This window comes from Girardinichthys multiradiatus, chromosome 2, assembly GCF_021462225.1.
Source record: "Girardinichthys multiradiatus isolate DD_20200921_A chromosome 2, DD_fGirMul_XY1, whole genome shotgun sequence".
Taxonomy (NCBI): Eukaryota; Metazoa; Chordata; class Actinopteri; order Cyprinodontiformes; family Goodeidae; genus Girardinichthys; species Girardinichthys multiradiatus.
The window spans coordinates 40,615,538-40,631,814 of NC_061795.1; the positions used below are offsets into that span (position 1 = coordinate 40,615,538).

General features: G+C 38.9%; 1 protein-coding gene across 4 annotated transcripts in view; it reads left to right on the plus strand.

Annotated features, from left to right (window-relative positions):
* kiaa1549la (KIAA1549-like a) overlaps positions 1 to 16,277 on the plus strand; it is a 126,048-nt gene that overhangs the window by 46,740 nt on the left and 63,031 nt on the right. For all 4 annotated transcript variants that reach the window (XM_047347800.1, XM_047347809.1, XM_047347817.1 and 1 more), the window contains 3 exons: positions 5,290 to 5,512; positions 10,724 to 10,857; positions 11,661 to 11,829. In XM_047347800.1, the coding sequence (XP_047203756.1) occupies positions 5,290 to 5,512; positions 10,724 to 10,857; positions 11,661 to 11,829 (526 nt within the window). The remainder of the gene's footprint in view (positions 1 to 5,289; positions 5,513 to 10,723; positions 10,858 to 11,660; positions 11,830 to 16,277) is intronic.

Here is a 16,277-nt window from a genome sequence, read left to right on the forward strand (position 1 = left end):
ACTGAGAGGCAAAAAAAACATCATGTACCGATGAGTATATTAAAAGTGGTCTGGAAAATTAGCCTACCTACTTGTAAACACAGTAAAAAAGGTCAAAGTGCAGTGATCAGAAATAATCCAGGTTAGCAGCACTACATAATAAATGTGACTGGTACTTGACAGAGTGAAGTAGTTAGTAATTTTATTGATCAGTTGAATCAGCTTGGAATCTGAATGCAACACGTAGTCCAACTGCCCCAGTTAAATGGTCACTACAGTGCTTTACTGTAGGGTCCAGGAGTCCTGCAAAAGATTTTATTTTTTAACGTGCAAGTTTTTACACATCAAGTTTGCAGAGATTGGCAGACAGCTGCTACAATTGACCAGCATTTGATAATTCAGATAAAGAACCTAGAAACGGTCTGAATTTAGCCTTTTAAGTCTAACTTCAACCTTCAGAAATATCTCTGCTGCAGTATGTTTGGTCAAAGTGCTTTCAAAGCTCTGTGTCTTATTTCTATGCCGTATTGCTGCCTGGTTTGAATCCCCGTGTATCCTACTTAATAGTTATTGGTGTTCCTTTCTCCTATGGGTCATTCATATCACAAGGACTCATGAATGGTGCTGGAGATGACTTATGCAGAATGGGTTTGTTTTATTATGACTTGTCGAAAGGTGACTAGGAGTTTATTTTAGGAGGTCATTAAACTCTTCCCCCTCTCAGATACTTATATACAACTTGTTTTCCTCATGTTTCAGTCACATGTTTTCATGTTCAGCTTCCTCCCTCCTTCTCACCCAAACCATCACTATTAGCCTTTTCCTTTGTGTATATCTCAATATTTACATTTCTCGTATTACACTCCCTCATTCATCTTCCTGATAAGAGTCCACCTTTGGTCCAACTAGATCGATTTTCTGCCAACATGTCTGTCTTGCCTGTCTACTGGTCGGCTCATTGTGGCTGACTGCTTCTCCGTCTGTCCACCTGCCTCTCTTGATCTCACTTTCTGTCTGTCTCCTGTCTTCATCCGCCTGCTTTTTCTATTTTTATCCAGTTGTTTGTGAGCCTTCCCGGGGAGTGACTCAGTGTCTCTAAGCTCCAGAGCACTTTCATCTACCCCCTGCTACACATAGACACATTCCTCAGCTCTCATCTTCTCCATCTGAAAACCTAGACTGTGGTTTGATAATCAAAATTAAACTGTTGAGGGACAAAAACACCAACAACAAAGTAAAAACAGTTCAGATCTTAAAGCCTGGATTGCAAAAACGGTCCTCCATGTGATTCGGGTTTGTTAAACAGCATGAAATTAGCATGCAGCGATGCTTAATGTGTTGAATCATTGAACAATGTTGTTAACCATAATTGCTTACCAAACTGGGCAGTTTTGCAGCTGTCAGCTGTTGGCAAGGACCAGAGGAGGTTAGCTCTGGCTGCCTTGGTTAAATTCAGCATTGCTCTTCAGATATGCAAAACAAAGGTTAATCAGGTAGCTTTACCTGGGAGCTCCAAAATGTATTAATTTAGAATTGGTGGTCTCATCTTATAGTGGATATAGATAAATATTTATCTCTTAGGCCCTGCTATGAGAGTGACCAAATCTGTTATTACACAGTGTTTGTAATATCAATAATTTAAAGTATCAGTGACACCATGTGCCTTATTCATACACCCTAATTATCAAAATCATGTATGAGTTGAGTGGATGTCATCTTACATGTAGAGAATAATTGTGATAGGGAAAGAGACTATATAAATATATAGCTGGGCAGATGTACAGGTCCTTCTCAAAATATTAGCTTATTGGGATAAAGTTAATTATTTTCCATAATGTAATGATAAAAATTTTACATTCATATATTTTAGATTCATTGCACACTAACTGATATATTTCAGGTCTTTTATTGTCGTAATACGGATGATTGTGGCATACAGCTAATGAAAACCTAACATGAACCTAATCATCTGAATCAACGAGTTAACTCTAAACACCTGCAAAAGATTCCTGAGGCCTTTAAAACTCCCAGCCTGGTTCATCACTCAAAACCCCAATCATGGGTAAGACTGCCGACCTGACTGCTGTCCAGAAGGCCACTATTGACACCCTCAAGCAAGAGGGTAAGACACAGAAATAAATTTCTGAACGAATAGGCTGTTCCCAGAGTGCTGTATCAAGGCACCTCAGTGGGAAGTCTGTGGGAAGAAAAAAGTGTGGCAGAAAACGCTGCACAACGAGAAGAGGTGACCGGACCCTGAGGAAGATTGTGGAGAAGGGCCGATTCCAGACCTTGGGGGACCTGCGGAAGCAGTGGACTGAGTCTGGAGTAGAAACATCCAGAGCCACCGTGCACAGGCGTGTGCAGGAAATGGGCTACAGGTGCCGCATTACCCAGGTCAAGCCACTTTTGAACCAGAAACAGCGGCAGAAGCGCCTGACCTGGGCTACAGAGAAGCAGCACTGGACTGTTGCTCAGTGGTCCACAGTACTTTTTTCGGATGAAAGCAAATTCTGCATGTCATTCGGAAATCAAGGTGCCAGAGTCTGGAGGAAGACTGGGGAGAAGGAAATGCCAAAATGCCAGAAGTCCAGTGTCAAGTACCCACAGTCAGTGATGGTCTGGGGTGCCGTGTCAGCTGCTGGTGTTGGTCCACTGTGTTTTATCAAGGGCAGGGTCAATGCAGCTAGCTATCAGGAGATTTTGGAGCACTTCATGCTTCCATCTGCTGAAAAGCTTTATGGAGATGAAGATTTCATTTTTCAGCACGACCTGGCACCTGCTCACAGTGCCAAAACCACTGGTAAATGGTTTACTGACCATGGTATCACTGTGCTCAATTGGCCTGCCAACTCTCCTGACCTGAACCCCATAGAGAATCTGTGGGATATTGTGAAGAGAACGTTGAGAGACTCAAGACCCAACACTCTGGATGAGCTAAAGGCCGCTATCGAAGCATCCTGGGCCTCCATAAGACCTCAGCAGTGCCACAGGCTGATTGCCTCCATGCCACGCCGCATTGAAGCAGTCATTTCTGCAAAAGGATTCCCGACCAAGTATTGAGTGCATAACTGTACATGATTATTTGAAGGTTGACGTTTTTTGTATTAAAAACTCTTTTCTTTTATTGGTCGGATGAAATATGCTAATTTTGTGAGATAGGAATTTTGGGTTTTCATGAGCTGTATGCCACAATCATCTGTATTAAGACAATAAAAGACCTGAAATATTTCAGTTAGTGTGCAATGAATCTAAAATATATGAATGTTAAATTTTCATCATGACATTATGGAAAATAATGAACTTTATCACAATATGCTAATATTTTGAGAAGGACCTGTAATAGATAAAAACTAAACAAGATAAAATAGATAACTAAACCAAACCATGCTAGAGATTAGGGAACTCCCCATGTAGTTTAGTTTGTAAACACCTGAGATAAATATATAAAAAAAAAATACAAATCCCAAAAAACAAAATTGGTAAACAAAGAAATACAAACATCAACATGTGGTCGATAAAATCTAAAAAAATGGAAATAATCAAATAGATGTGATACTTTCTGAAATTAATTACTAAAATAGACCTAAAATAATAAAACTTCAACTAAAAGCCAATCTGAATATGTGCATCTTTACAAAAACATCCAAACTCCCAGCAGTCCGCTGGTCTTCAGGAAGGATTTTTTACAGGTGAGGGCCATCATGGGAAAACCTCACAGTGACTTTGAGCTCTTACTTTATGTATCAACACAGCTTCCTTTCCAGAAGACCTAAAGGGTCTCAAAAACAAATCTGATAAATACTGATACGGTTCCATGAAAAGTGTTTGCTCACTGGTTTCGTTCTGAGCCGTTGGTGTAGAAAAACACGAGTACATAACCCCCCCAACCCCCACCCACACACGCAGACAAAAATGAAACATTTGCAGGAAACACTTAATATTTAATACTTTTGTGCTCATTACATTTCAGTTACAGACTTGGAAGATCCAAGCTTTTTTTCTGTGTTTTTGATGAAATGCAAAACCCAAAGGTGGCTTTATGAATATAAAATTGTAAAGCTGATTATAATTGAAACTAAAATTAAAGATTAAAGAGTTGCCTGGAAAAAATTAGGCAAAAGCTTTTACTAGGTCTCTGCAGAATGAGGGGTTCTGGGATACAGTTTCATTGAGAGAGGATGTGTGTTTTAGAATAGAAAGATACAGGCAGCCAGCTTACGCTCAGGGAGAGAAAGATGAGAGGAAAAGATGGTTGTGGAGAAAGAGAGAGAGAAAAAAATCCATAAAAACAACAACAACCTCAGCTGCTCAGTGTGGTTGAAGGTTGAGGGAACATGAAGGTGGGTGGTGTAAAGTTCCAGAAATACAGACTTTGACTCACCACAGTTGTCGTCTGTGTGTTTCTTTCCAGGACACAGCTGACTATTCTAGTCTGACTATTGAAGACTTAAGCTGAAATTTGGCCTTTAGGCCGAAATAAACTGAAACGAAAGCAAGGACTTTTCACTGTATGTGGGGAGAAGACAAACCTGGGTCCTTGTTGGCTGGTGGCTTTTTTTTAAATTTAAATATCCTTATTTATGAAGAGTAGCACAAAGCTGCCTTACTTGAGAGGCATGTTTTTTGGTCTGTGTCACATCATCTTTATACTAGGGCTGCACAAGATATTGCAAATCCTCATTGCAGTATCACACGGTGCAATATTAATATTGCAAAGGACAGTCTAGATTGCAACATTTATTGGATGTTTAATTTCAGGTGTCAGGAGTTTGCACTTTTCAGGACAATAATATATTGACACTGATGAATGGAGTTTTACTGCAGTAGAAGCTCAAACCTGATGCAGATGGCAGAGCCCAGTTTGCTGCAGGTCACAGTGGTGGATGCATCATAATGACAGCTGAGAGAGAGAGAGAGAGAGAGAAAGAAAGGAAAAAAAAGACTTATCACAACTAATATCACTGCATGATTTCTTAATATCATGCAACTCTAATTTATAACTCAGGGAAATAGTAAATCATTAAAATGCTTCAGCTGTATTCATTTTATAGGAATTATTGGGAGTGGCAACAAATGTGGCTCTACTGATTTTGTTAAAATGGAATCTTTTTTTCCCAAGTGACAAAATGACTCAAATTAAAGGTTTATTTTCAGAAATTGCCTGTGTGAGTTTGTGCTACTACAATAAAGCATAAACCTATTTTAAAGCTTTTTACACTTCTACCAGGGTTGTCAATAAATTTGGATGACACTGTGTATGCTGCCTGCATGAATATAGACATTCTTGGATTTCTGTCTCTGTCACAGGTAGAGCGAGAAGACTGCAGCCCCCACAACCTGACTCTTGGTTACTACGTGACCAGCGGGAAAACTGTCTATGTTTCCTCCATGGTCGTCGAAGCGCTGAATGTTTACGGCTTTGACAAGCTGCTGTCTGACATCAGGCAGCACACCCCACTGGTCAAGGGTGTTCTGGTTCCAGTGGTGACCTGGATCAGCGCTCCACACATTCACCTCCAGCTGAAAACAGGTGAGGAAACCTATGATAAACATTAAAAAGTGTAACCCCTAAAATCCAGCATTAGTGGCTTTTTATTACAGAAGCTTGATCGTAAAAGGAAACGTAGCTACATGACTTCATGACATGATAGATGAAAATGACGTCTGGAAGAAAAGAACGGTGACAAAATTAGAACAATTCAGATTACTCCTCTTTGATACCTTAAATCCCATACAGAGCTCCATGATTGCAGAACAAATTGGTCCAATCACAGTTACCTCTTAAGCCTCACACACACACACACACACACACACACACACACACACACACACACGGTTTTGTGTGAGCAAGGTCAGAAAAATCACTACAGTTAAGAGATTGTATGTCAGAAAATACTTTTTCAGACTAGAATGATATTCTTCCGCATGTTAAATCCATGTTGGTTCAGATTTTAACAAGATAATATGAAAAAAATAGATTTGTATTACCAAACAAAACCACATTTAAAACATACAGTGAGGTGGGCTTCCTTCATCACTTTACTTTCAATGTGGGCTCAAATTCGTTGTTGCATTTCTATTTTAATCTGTGTAGCTTGTAATCCATGGATTCCATCTCAAGCGATCATCATGCAGTCATGTATGAAGGTGCCTCCCTCACCGTAGAAACTGAGACAAAGTAAATGATTAAACCATGTTGTTTGGCTGAGTGAAATAAGTATCAGATCCACTACAGTTCATGCTCACATAGTAGCAGAAGCACAAGCACACCCGTCAGACCAGAATCAGTTTCATCTATTACCACTCCTTCATCTCTATGGGAACGGTCAAATGATGCTAGAGGCAGGAAAAGAGATCTGTACAAGGCTAGAATATGCTACAAGGCCATCAGCCAGCAGCTTGGTGAGAAGGTGACAACCTGTGATCTGATTATTTCGTAATGAGAGAAATGTAAAATAACTTCCAACGCCCTCAGTCTGGAGCTCCATGCATGGGATGAATACGATTATGAAAAAAGCAATAGACGATCCCACAACTACAGAAAGGAGATTGTTGATGATCTAAATGCAGTTCAGATCATAGTCACCAGGACCACAGTTGATAACAGAGTGCGCTGTGATGGATTGCAATCTTGCGGCCACTTGTTTTAACACGTTAGGCATATGTACAGTCCCTTTCTAGGTTGTAACTGAACATCTAAATGACTCAGAGAAGGTTCAGGAGAAAGAACACAATCTCCAAAATCAAGCACTGAGGTGGAGACTTTAGATTTGGATCTGTTTTTCTCCTAAGGGTACAGGAGAACTTCACCACATGTAGAAGCCAATAGATGGGGCTTTCTACTATATAATCCTGCATGTGAATCTTCTTCCCTAAGCCATCACAGATGAGCCCACCAGCAAAACACACCAACACCCAAAACACACAAATTTAAAGCTAAAAAGGAGTCCAGTTTCTGGAGCAGATCTTGCTGGTGTGAATCCGTCCTGGACTCTGAAACGTAGAACCGTACCCCGGCATGGTTACAACTGCTGGTCTCAGCACAGTTAATCCAGACCCTGGAGGGATTTGCTTGCAGTGTAAATTGCATGCAGGGCCAGCAGGAAGAGAGGATGTAACGTACGTAAAAGCGGTGCATATGAGTAGAAGAAGTAGTAGAGGAAAGCAGAGTAAAAGTGCGAACCCAAAGGCAAAAGAGTTTGAAAATGTCTCGTGGGGCTACGTGGAGTATTGCCTGACTTTGCTTGGTCTAGTCTAAAAAATCTGTGTGAAGCAAACTCAGCCAACTGAAGGTGTGTATTTTATCACTTTTACTGATCACTGGACCGGACTGGCAGTGTGAATGCGCCTTAAAGAAGGCCTAGGAGTTGCCAATCTAGCCTCCAGACCTCTGACCACCAAAAAATATGGGGATTTCTGTACAGAGTAATTGGTCAAAATTCTTCTTTGCGAATCTGCTGACTGACATAAAGAAATTCCACTGCTCTGCAGTTCTAAGTCCTGTTTTGCTTGAGAATAGTTTGAAATTTGTTTCATTGTAAGTGGCAATGATGAAAAATCTGTATTTGAAGTGCCAGTGTCACAATTTGTGTTTTTGTTTTTGGGTTATTATTATTATTATTATAGATAGGTTTTGAATCATGCTTCCGTTATTTTCCTGGTCATGCTTTGGTTTTTGTCTTCTAGTTCATGTTTTGTCAGGTTAGGTTTTTGGATCTGGTTATGCTTTAGTTTCATGTTTTTCTAGTTATGTTTCTTTTAGTTTATATCCTTGAATTTCTGTTTTGCTCCAGTCACGTTGTGTTCTCTCCTGTCTGTCAATTAACTTCATTCAGTTCACCTGCACCTAGCATTCAGTCTCCTCGTTTCACCTGGTTCTTGTTCTATATACACATCTGTTCTGTTCATTCCTTGCGGAAACATTTTGGATCATTCATCTCTATTCATGTCATGTCCTTTACTCATGCCAAGCTTGTCTTGCCAGCCTGCCCATGTCTGTTTTGCCACTGAACTAAGTTTTGTTTATTAAACCTTTACTTACCGTCATGCTGCCTGCTAGTCTGCATTCTGGGGTCCTCCACTACACAAACCCTGACAGCCAGTCTTACAGTGCTTTGCAAAGGTATTCATACGCCTTGGGTTTTTTCACATTTTGTGACGTTACAACCACAAACTTCAATTTATCCTTTTGGAATTTAATTCCATTGAACACAAAGTAGTGCAGAAATGTGAAGAGGAAGAAAATGATACACAGTTTTTTTTTCATTAGTACAAATCTGAACGGTGTGGCCTTTACTTTTATTTACCTCCCTTGAGTAAATTCTTTGTAAAACCACCTTTTGCTGCCGTTTCAGCTGCAAAACCTTTGGGGTATGTCTCTAACAGGATCTGGAGACTCACATTTTGGCCCATTCTTCTTTGCGTAAAACTTGCGCTCAGTCTGAATGGAAGGGATGTGCGAACATCAGTTTTTATCTTGCCACAGATTCTCCATCCGATTTAGGCCTGGACTTTGGTTGAACGATGCTCACACATAAACGTTTGATTTAAACCGTAGCATTTTAGCTCTAGTTTTGTTAATGGTTGTTTTCCTGCTGGAAGGTGAACCTCTGCCACAGTCTCAAGTCTTTTGCAACTTCGAGCAGGTTTACTTCTAGGAATATCCTGTTTTTAGCTTCCATCCATATTTAAATTTGACCAGCTTCTCTATCCCTACTAAAGAAATGCCTCCCCAAAGCATGATCCTGCCGCCACCATGTTTTTATGCAGATGATGTGTTCAGGGTAATTTGGAGTTTTCTTCCACACACAGAATTTTGCAAGTAGGCCAAAAAGAATAATTTTGGTCTCATCTAACCAGAGCACCTTGATTTTTATGTGCGCTGTGTCGCCTACATGACCTTTGGTATACTACCAACAGGACGGCTTTGTGTTGGTCTATCATATGAAATCCCAATACAAATTGCTGATGTTTATGGTTGTAAAGTGATCAGATGTGCAACAGTTCAAGATGTATGAATACTTTTCCACAGCACCTTATGTATTATAACTTTAAATAATCAAGCCTTTTTAAAAATTGTTTGGAGTAGAAAGTAGCTGTTGAGGATCCAAAACGAGGACCCAAATGCAGGCAGTGCACCAGAGGCAGTAGGATGGTGTAAATAATAAACTTAATTTGGAAGAAAATGTAAATTTGAAGTTAAAATGGTGGAGTAAACAGCAGGAGAGGGAAGAACATTAGGCAGACAGCAGCTGAAAACCTGGAACTATGTACAGTACCGCCTGCTGTTACTAATACTCAGTAAAGACTGGCCTGAACCTAAAGCTAATACATCTTCAGCAACAACAACAAAAAATCACTATCTGAGGCCTTAAAGTAAAAGCACTGTGGCTAAGATACCCAATCCATCATTTTGTATCTGGAATCTATATGTTGTTGGTTTTATTGAAAGCAGTGCTCTGGAGCGATGTCTGTGTGACTGATAAACCTGAGAAGCAAGGCAAACGAAGAGGATTATCGCCTCCATCTAAACTGAAAACAGCGAAAATGAGCAGCTCTCCATCAGAAGTGGGGAGGTGCAGCTCAGGGTAAACAATATTGAGTCCATCAGCAGATTATGGATGTTACCAACTGCCCTCTATTTTCTTGCACCATTCCATCTTTATTATCTTTTGTTTTGTGAATTAACTCTAAACAAGGCTGCAGTACTGAAGGTGGAGACATGTTCTGACCTAAATTCAAACAATGTGGTGCCGATGAGTGCAGTCTTCCTTCAAAGACCCAACATCCTTCACTGGTCCCTGAGTCTGAATCACTCTGCAGGCAAAAACATTGCTGACCCAGTTGGTAATCTTATGCAAATTGTTCTGCGGCGCTGTAAATTGGCAAACGTATCTATGGTTAATGAGCTGAACAACTTGGAGATTGATTTTTGTTTGTGCTTCAATGCCCTGCTTCACATACAACTGCATGCTAATATACTGGGAGGTTTTATTGCAGTATTCATCACAATTCCTGCAATGCAATATGTCATTTGGTCATCTGGAACAGACGTAAGCACTGGGAAGGACAAGACTTTGTTGTCAAGTAGTCTTTATTTGTCAGCACTGTGAATAAAACAGGGCAACTCAAGAACTACTTCCATTGTTACTTCAAATAGGGCTTCATAATATTAGGAATTTAAATGTTTGAGATATTGCAATATATAATTATCATGACATTGTTGATGGTGATTGACACACATTTCTCTTACTTTTTTCCTGGTTTTCCATCTTCACAATTTCACTATTACTTTCTGTGAGCTGAAGCATTTTGTCAACTTGAATCCAAAACTCCAGGTTGGATCAAATTACGACTAACTGACCAATTAAATTATTTGCAAAGTGATAATGCATATCCCTTGAAATATAATAACCTACCAAGGACTGCATCCAAGCAGTCCTTATTGCAATTATGCCCTCATTAATGTTGTGATTACGATTGCGATTCGATAGTGCAGCTGTACTTGAAAATAAGAGTCACCAACATAGATACAGGGCATCAGATTTAAAGCACGTACCTCCATGTATGGAATAGCATTTTACAAGAAAACTTAACCTTAACAAGAAAAGTCACGGTGTTTTTAAATTGCCAGATCTTAGGAAGGAGAACCACTGGTAATCAAAAGGCGATTTTTTATTTTCTGACGACTCAGATGGTTTATAAATAATCTCTACTTTTCTCTTCCTTGCCTGGTTTGCAGTTTTGAGGTTTGTTGGGCCTACAGACAACATCTACTCGTGCAGCTTTGTCCAGATGTTGGAGCAGCGGCTAGAGAACGCCTTTGAAGAGGCTCAGGATAAAGTGCTGGAGACCTACAACAGACTCACAGTGGAGGTAGGGGATGAGTGCACTGAGGCTTTTTATAAGGCCGACAGCCAAATGTGTCCCGTCTGCGTGCAGCATGCTATTCAGATTAACATTTATAATACAGATCCAGGTAGATTTCCAGCCTCTCACACCAGCTCAGATACTTGCTTACTTATACTTGTTTTTGCCTCAGTGGTGCAGTTTCGTTATATAGGTTCTTTTACTGTGGCCAGGCGACTTTTTCAAACAAAGTTTCACAAAAAAAGACAGTTATAGTAACACTCTGCACTAGACTGAAGGGGTAGCTTCTGAATAAACAAACTGTAATAAATCTAGTTTTTATACATACATATTTCAGACATATTTTTCTGCCAAAATCTTCTACTGTTTGAAGAACATACACTGCACATGCACACACAGTCATAACCATAAAGTAGGTCTCAACAAGCAAACGCAGATATAGGCTCCATTCATAATTTATCTCGTGAAATATTAACGCTTGCAGAGAAATGTGATGGGAATTCTCTGTATCTTGTATCGCTGTCCACATTGCCATTGTGACTCTGTTCCTTTACTTTTGGGTGAAACCACACAGGCCTTATTATGGAGAGAATAAAATCATGTTCATTGAAGGTCCAGTGTGCATTTTTTATGCGTGTCTTTGACATTTGGCATTATAGTTGTAGGTATTTTTGTATGAATGTGTAAATTAATAATATGGCGCAGTAGTTTTTGCTACAAATGCTGGAAAAAATCTGAAATCTTTCTGGATTTTCTTGTGTGTGGCACAGAGCAGCATATTTAATTCATGTTGGTGTGTTTGTCCTCAGATCCAAAGTGTGTCTCAGGAGTCTGGCTCACCCTCTGTTACACTGGTGTATGTGGTGAAAAACCAGGATTCAGTTCTTAATGGGACAATATCCAGTGGTCTTCTCAACCAGCTGACTGCAGAGCTGGTGGGATACTTCCTGTTTTACCCACCGCTGGTGATCGCCGAGCGTAAGTGCAGCTCCACTTTCTCTTAATGGGGTGTTAGTTGGGCCATATATTTGTTTTCCAGAACTGACTGAATGGAAAAACGGAAAACAAGTCACTCAAAACTAGAGAAGCGCCAATCAGCAATTTGTGGACGATTTTTGATTTTCAGTTCAGATCAGGGCCTATGTTGCTATTAAAGATCTCTTACCCTACTTCATGTTGACAGACGTGTTCTGATTAAATGATTTCTTATACCGGTTGGGCAGTTTTCGACCCTGGGTCTGGTAAAATTTAAACCATAAACATGTAGTTCACTAACTATCAGCTATATTTTTTATGTGACCAGAGTTGGTTTGGATAGCTTTTTAAATAAAATAATTATTTAAAAACCACTTTTTATATTTTCTCAGGTTATCTTTGCCTGATATTGCAATTTGTTTGTTGTTCTAAAACATTTAAGTAACACCAAAAAGGAAAAGGAATAAAGTAATAATAAATAAAATAAAAATAAAAAGTTTTTTCTTGTTTGTCAATTGACGTCAATCAAACACAGCAAATAGGAAGTTTATTTTATTCCAGTTATATCAGAATGTTTATATAATCATTTTATTGTTGCTGTCTTGTAATGAATTTTCATCCTAGATATAATTGTAATCCATGTGTAATCACTGACAGATGTCAAACTGTAAGTGGAAAATTTTATTAAATTAGGCAAGGCAGGTTTAGTTGTAGAGCACATTTCAGCAACAAGACAATTCAAAGTGCTTTGCATGATGAAAACTCAAGGAAAAAAACAAAAAGGTTCATTAGAGTGGCATAAAACAGTCAGGTAAAGAAAAGTTGGACTATAGACTGAAATTAATTAAGTTTCAGAAAATAGTTTAAATGGAGCAGTCAAAGGAAACTCTAAACAAATGGGGTTTTAACCCTGATTTAAAAGAACTCAAGGTTTCAGATTAGTGGAACATAGGAACTCAATGATTCTTCTCCATGTTTGGTTCTGATTCTGGGTATGCAGAGCAGACTTGAACAACAAGACCTGATTGGTCAGGGAGGTTAATAGAATAACAACAAATCTTTAATGTAATATAATTTGGTCATAATAAGCCATTCAGTGATTATTGAACTAACAGAAGTATTTTAAAGTCTATTGTCTGAGATAAAGGGGGCCTGTTTAAGGGTTTTAGAACTAGGGTGATGTGCTCTACTTTCTTAGTCCTAGTGAGGACCCAGCCATGATCAGCTGCGGCTGTCTTGTTGACTTTTTAGGCAGACCTGTGAAAACATTGTTACAGTAATTAATTCAACTAAAACTAAATGCATAGATGAATTTTGAAAATCCAGCTGGGATATTAGTCCTTTAATTCTGGAAATGATCTTCAGCTGATAGCAGGTTCTTCAGGTGATTTTAATGTTTTCTCTTCATTTTAGTTCAGTAGTAGTAGGAGGGTAGATGCTGAAGTACTTGGCATAATTTCAGGCACCTTTTGCAATATGTTTTAAGGAAAAACACTCATAAATGATTTGGACATACTAAACAGTATACATCTAAAAAACCCACATCATGTTGCTCCCTAACTTGGGACTTTACCCTCAGGCTGGAGAGGATAAAAAAAGTATAAACGCTGAACCTACATCCATACTTTAGGGATGGTGTTTTTCTTTACTTATCAGCAGCAGTAAGAGTAACAAGTGTGGTGAGCATAGCTTGGAATCTATAAAGGAGTTTTATATCCTGGAGTTTTATTGCAGTCTTGAAAGGCTCAGGAGGAGCACTGCTAGGAGACGAGTGCATCACTATTAAATCAAGAGGAAAGGCTTGATAGAGAAGTTGAAACGCTAAATCCAGTTGGTTATTAACATTACTGTTGTTTGCTTTTCTCCCAGAGAAAGAAACATCAGAAGCAATTCAGTCCCCATCCTAATATAATAATAGGTTTGCTAACATTTATTGTCTTTTGGTCACTCTATGCTACTGCTTGAGCTTTTGGCTGAGACAGACTGAACGAATATTTGTTTGGTCCCTTCAGGAAGGTTGACTACCCAGGACCCAAGAGTACACCGCAGGGCAATGTATGATTCATGATTTAGCATATGTTACTTAAAATGTGTAAGTATAGCAGGCAGAACTGAGGCTACACTTTGAACTTCAGTTACTAACGGGTATTTATACACAAAGTTTGAAGAACAGATTTTAGAAGAGTTTTAACCTGTAAAAGAGCTGACTGCTTTCTTGCAAAGGTTGTATTTGTTTAAAATTAGAGCTAAAATTCAATTTAATAACATTTTAAATTATCCAAAATGTACTACAAACATTTTGTTTTCCATAATATAAAAAAAAATCAAATGCATTGGCAAGCAGTGGCTTTAAATAAAATCTATGTACTAATTTTTGCTAAACTACTGGTTTAGTCAATTACTTGTAAGACATGAAAGACACATTTGACCAGAAATCTTCGGTTACTTAGGCATAAGTTAAAGAGTTGCATGAAGAACTGATTTTTGCAACAGTGCCGACCTGTTCACCAGAATTAGGCACCACACGCAGCCGGTCACATGTGACCGACTGGGACTGTAGCATCGAAGTTAAAATGCTGTTTGATGTGTCAAATGAGTGTATGATGTTCAGCTCAGCATGAATCTACTCCTCCAAGGGTCAAATTAATAAATAGTTTGCTTATTTGAGGTTTGGAAAGCACTGAGGGTTATGATATGCTTATTATCAGGATGGGATCATAACTTTAGTTTTCAAAAACAACTGAGGGGGATAGGAGGAATAACAGCAATTTTTTCATTTTGTATTTCTTTGCAACATCATTTGGTTATTTCCTTTTCTGTGCATATATTTTACAAGTTAGTGTTGCCCTTTTCACAACTGTTGTGGGTGTTTTTTTTTATTCCAACTACCCACAACCCCTAGTTGGGCCAGAAGATCTCAGTTTATATTCCATCCCTTCTTCTGATGCCATCTGTGAGATTTTTTTAAAAGGGCAAACAGCTGCAGAGCGTCTATCATCTCAACCCTGCCTTGGGCAGTCTGTTGTCCGTGTTCCCCGGATGAGCTAATTTTAGCAGAGTGAGATTAGATTAGTATCTGTTGGGGTGTGCTCTCAACACCCAAAGAGCTCAAACATCAACATGTGTGTGTGGTCACATCCAAACCCACTTAGCATCACCACAGAAACCCTTCCTGTTCTCCTAAAAACTGCCTAATCCTTCTAGCTCTGAAATAAATAACAGGGAATGGTTGGATGTGAATGATGACGTCAGTGATATCAGCTGATCGTTCAGGTGCGAATTGGATGGTAGTTAGTTTCAGAGGATAAATGGACAATCATTTATGTGACTCATGAGTCTGTTTGCATGCTGAGGATGCTTTTTTATGGTGCATTTATGTCATGTTTATATCATACTGTACCAAGTTAATTTTAGTGCATTTCTTCCTTTGCCTTTACATTTTAATAAAAATCTGTCTTTGGCACTGCATAATGAAGAAGACAAAACACTGTAGTTTGTTTTCCTTGTCCTGTCCTGTCAGGCATGCATTATTGGTTAATTTTCCAGGGGATGCTGCGTACCATAAATTTTATTAGCTTTCAGAGAGAGTGGCATGTCTGCTTGTAGCAAGTCTACATCTGTGGATGTATGCCTTGTGTTTCTCATTCATAAGAATACTTGCCTAAACAAAACAGTTTGATGAAGAGACAAATTATATTATAAAGTTTTGATCCTTCTAGTGTTTCTGTTCATGTTACATTTTTAGAATTTTTTTTATTAAAATCACTTAATAAATTAAAGACAGTCTCTTGCAGCCTCTGACAGGCTTTCTTCCAGAATTTAGCTCTGTCCATCTTCCCAAAATAATGACTTGCTTCTCTGTCCCTGCTGAAGCAAAGCATCCCCACAACATGATGCTGCCACCACATTTCATACTGAAGATGGTGTGTTCAGGGTGATATGCAGTGTTAGTTTCTTCTTTTTACATTCAGGCCAAAAAGTTTAAATGTTGGAATATATTTTTCCTCCTTTTACTTTGTGAGGAGTTCAAAGCTTTCTATAACTTTAGCCTTTAAGCTTCAAACTTGCCCACAATCTTCTCCCTGACCTGTCTGCTGTCTTCCATCGTCTTGTTTCACTAATGTACTCGAACAAACCTCTGTGGCCTTCACAGAATAGCTGGATTTATACTGAGATTAAATGTCACGCAGGCAGTCTTTTAACTAAGTTGATGACTTCTGATTGGTTGCAGCAGTGGAATTTTTAAATAGAATCAGATTAAATGGCACTCAGTACGTATGCACACCACACTATGGAGATATTTATTTGTGAAAAGGTTTTTAACCTATTTATCCTTCCATGCTGTTCTCAGTTAAGCTCTTCTTTGGGTTTGTTGGTGTGTTGGCCCAGCCAAGCCTGATTGTTTAATGTTTTTAAGAATTTAATTATAAATTATGAATAACATTTATTAG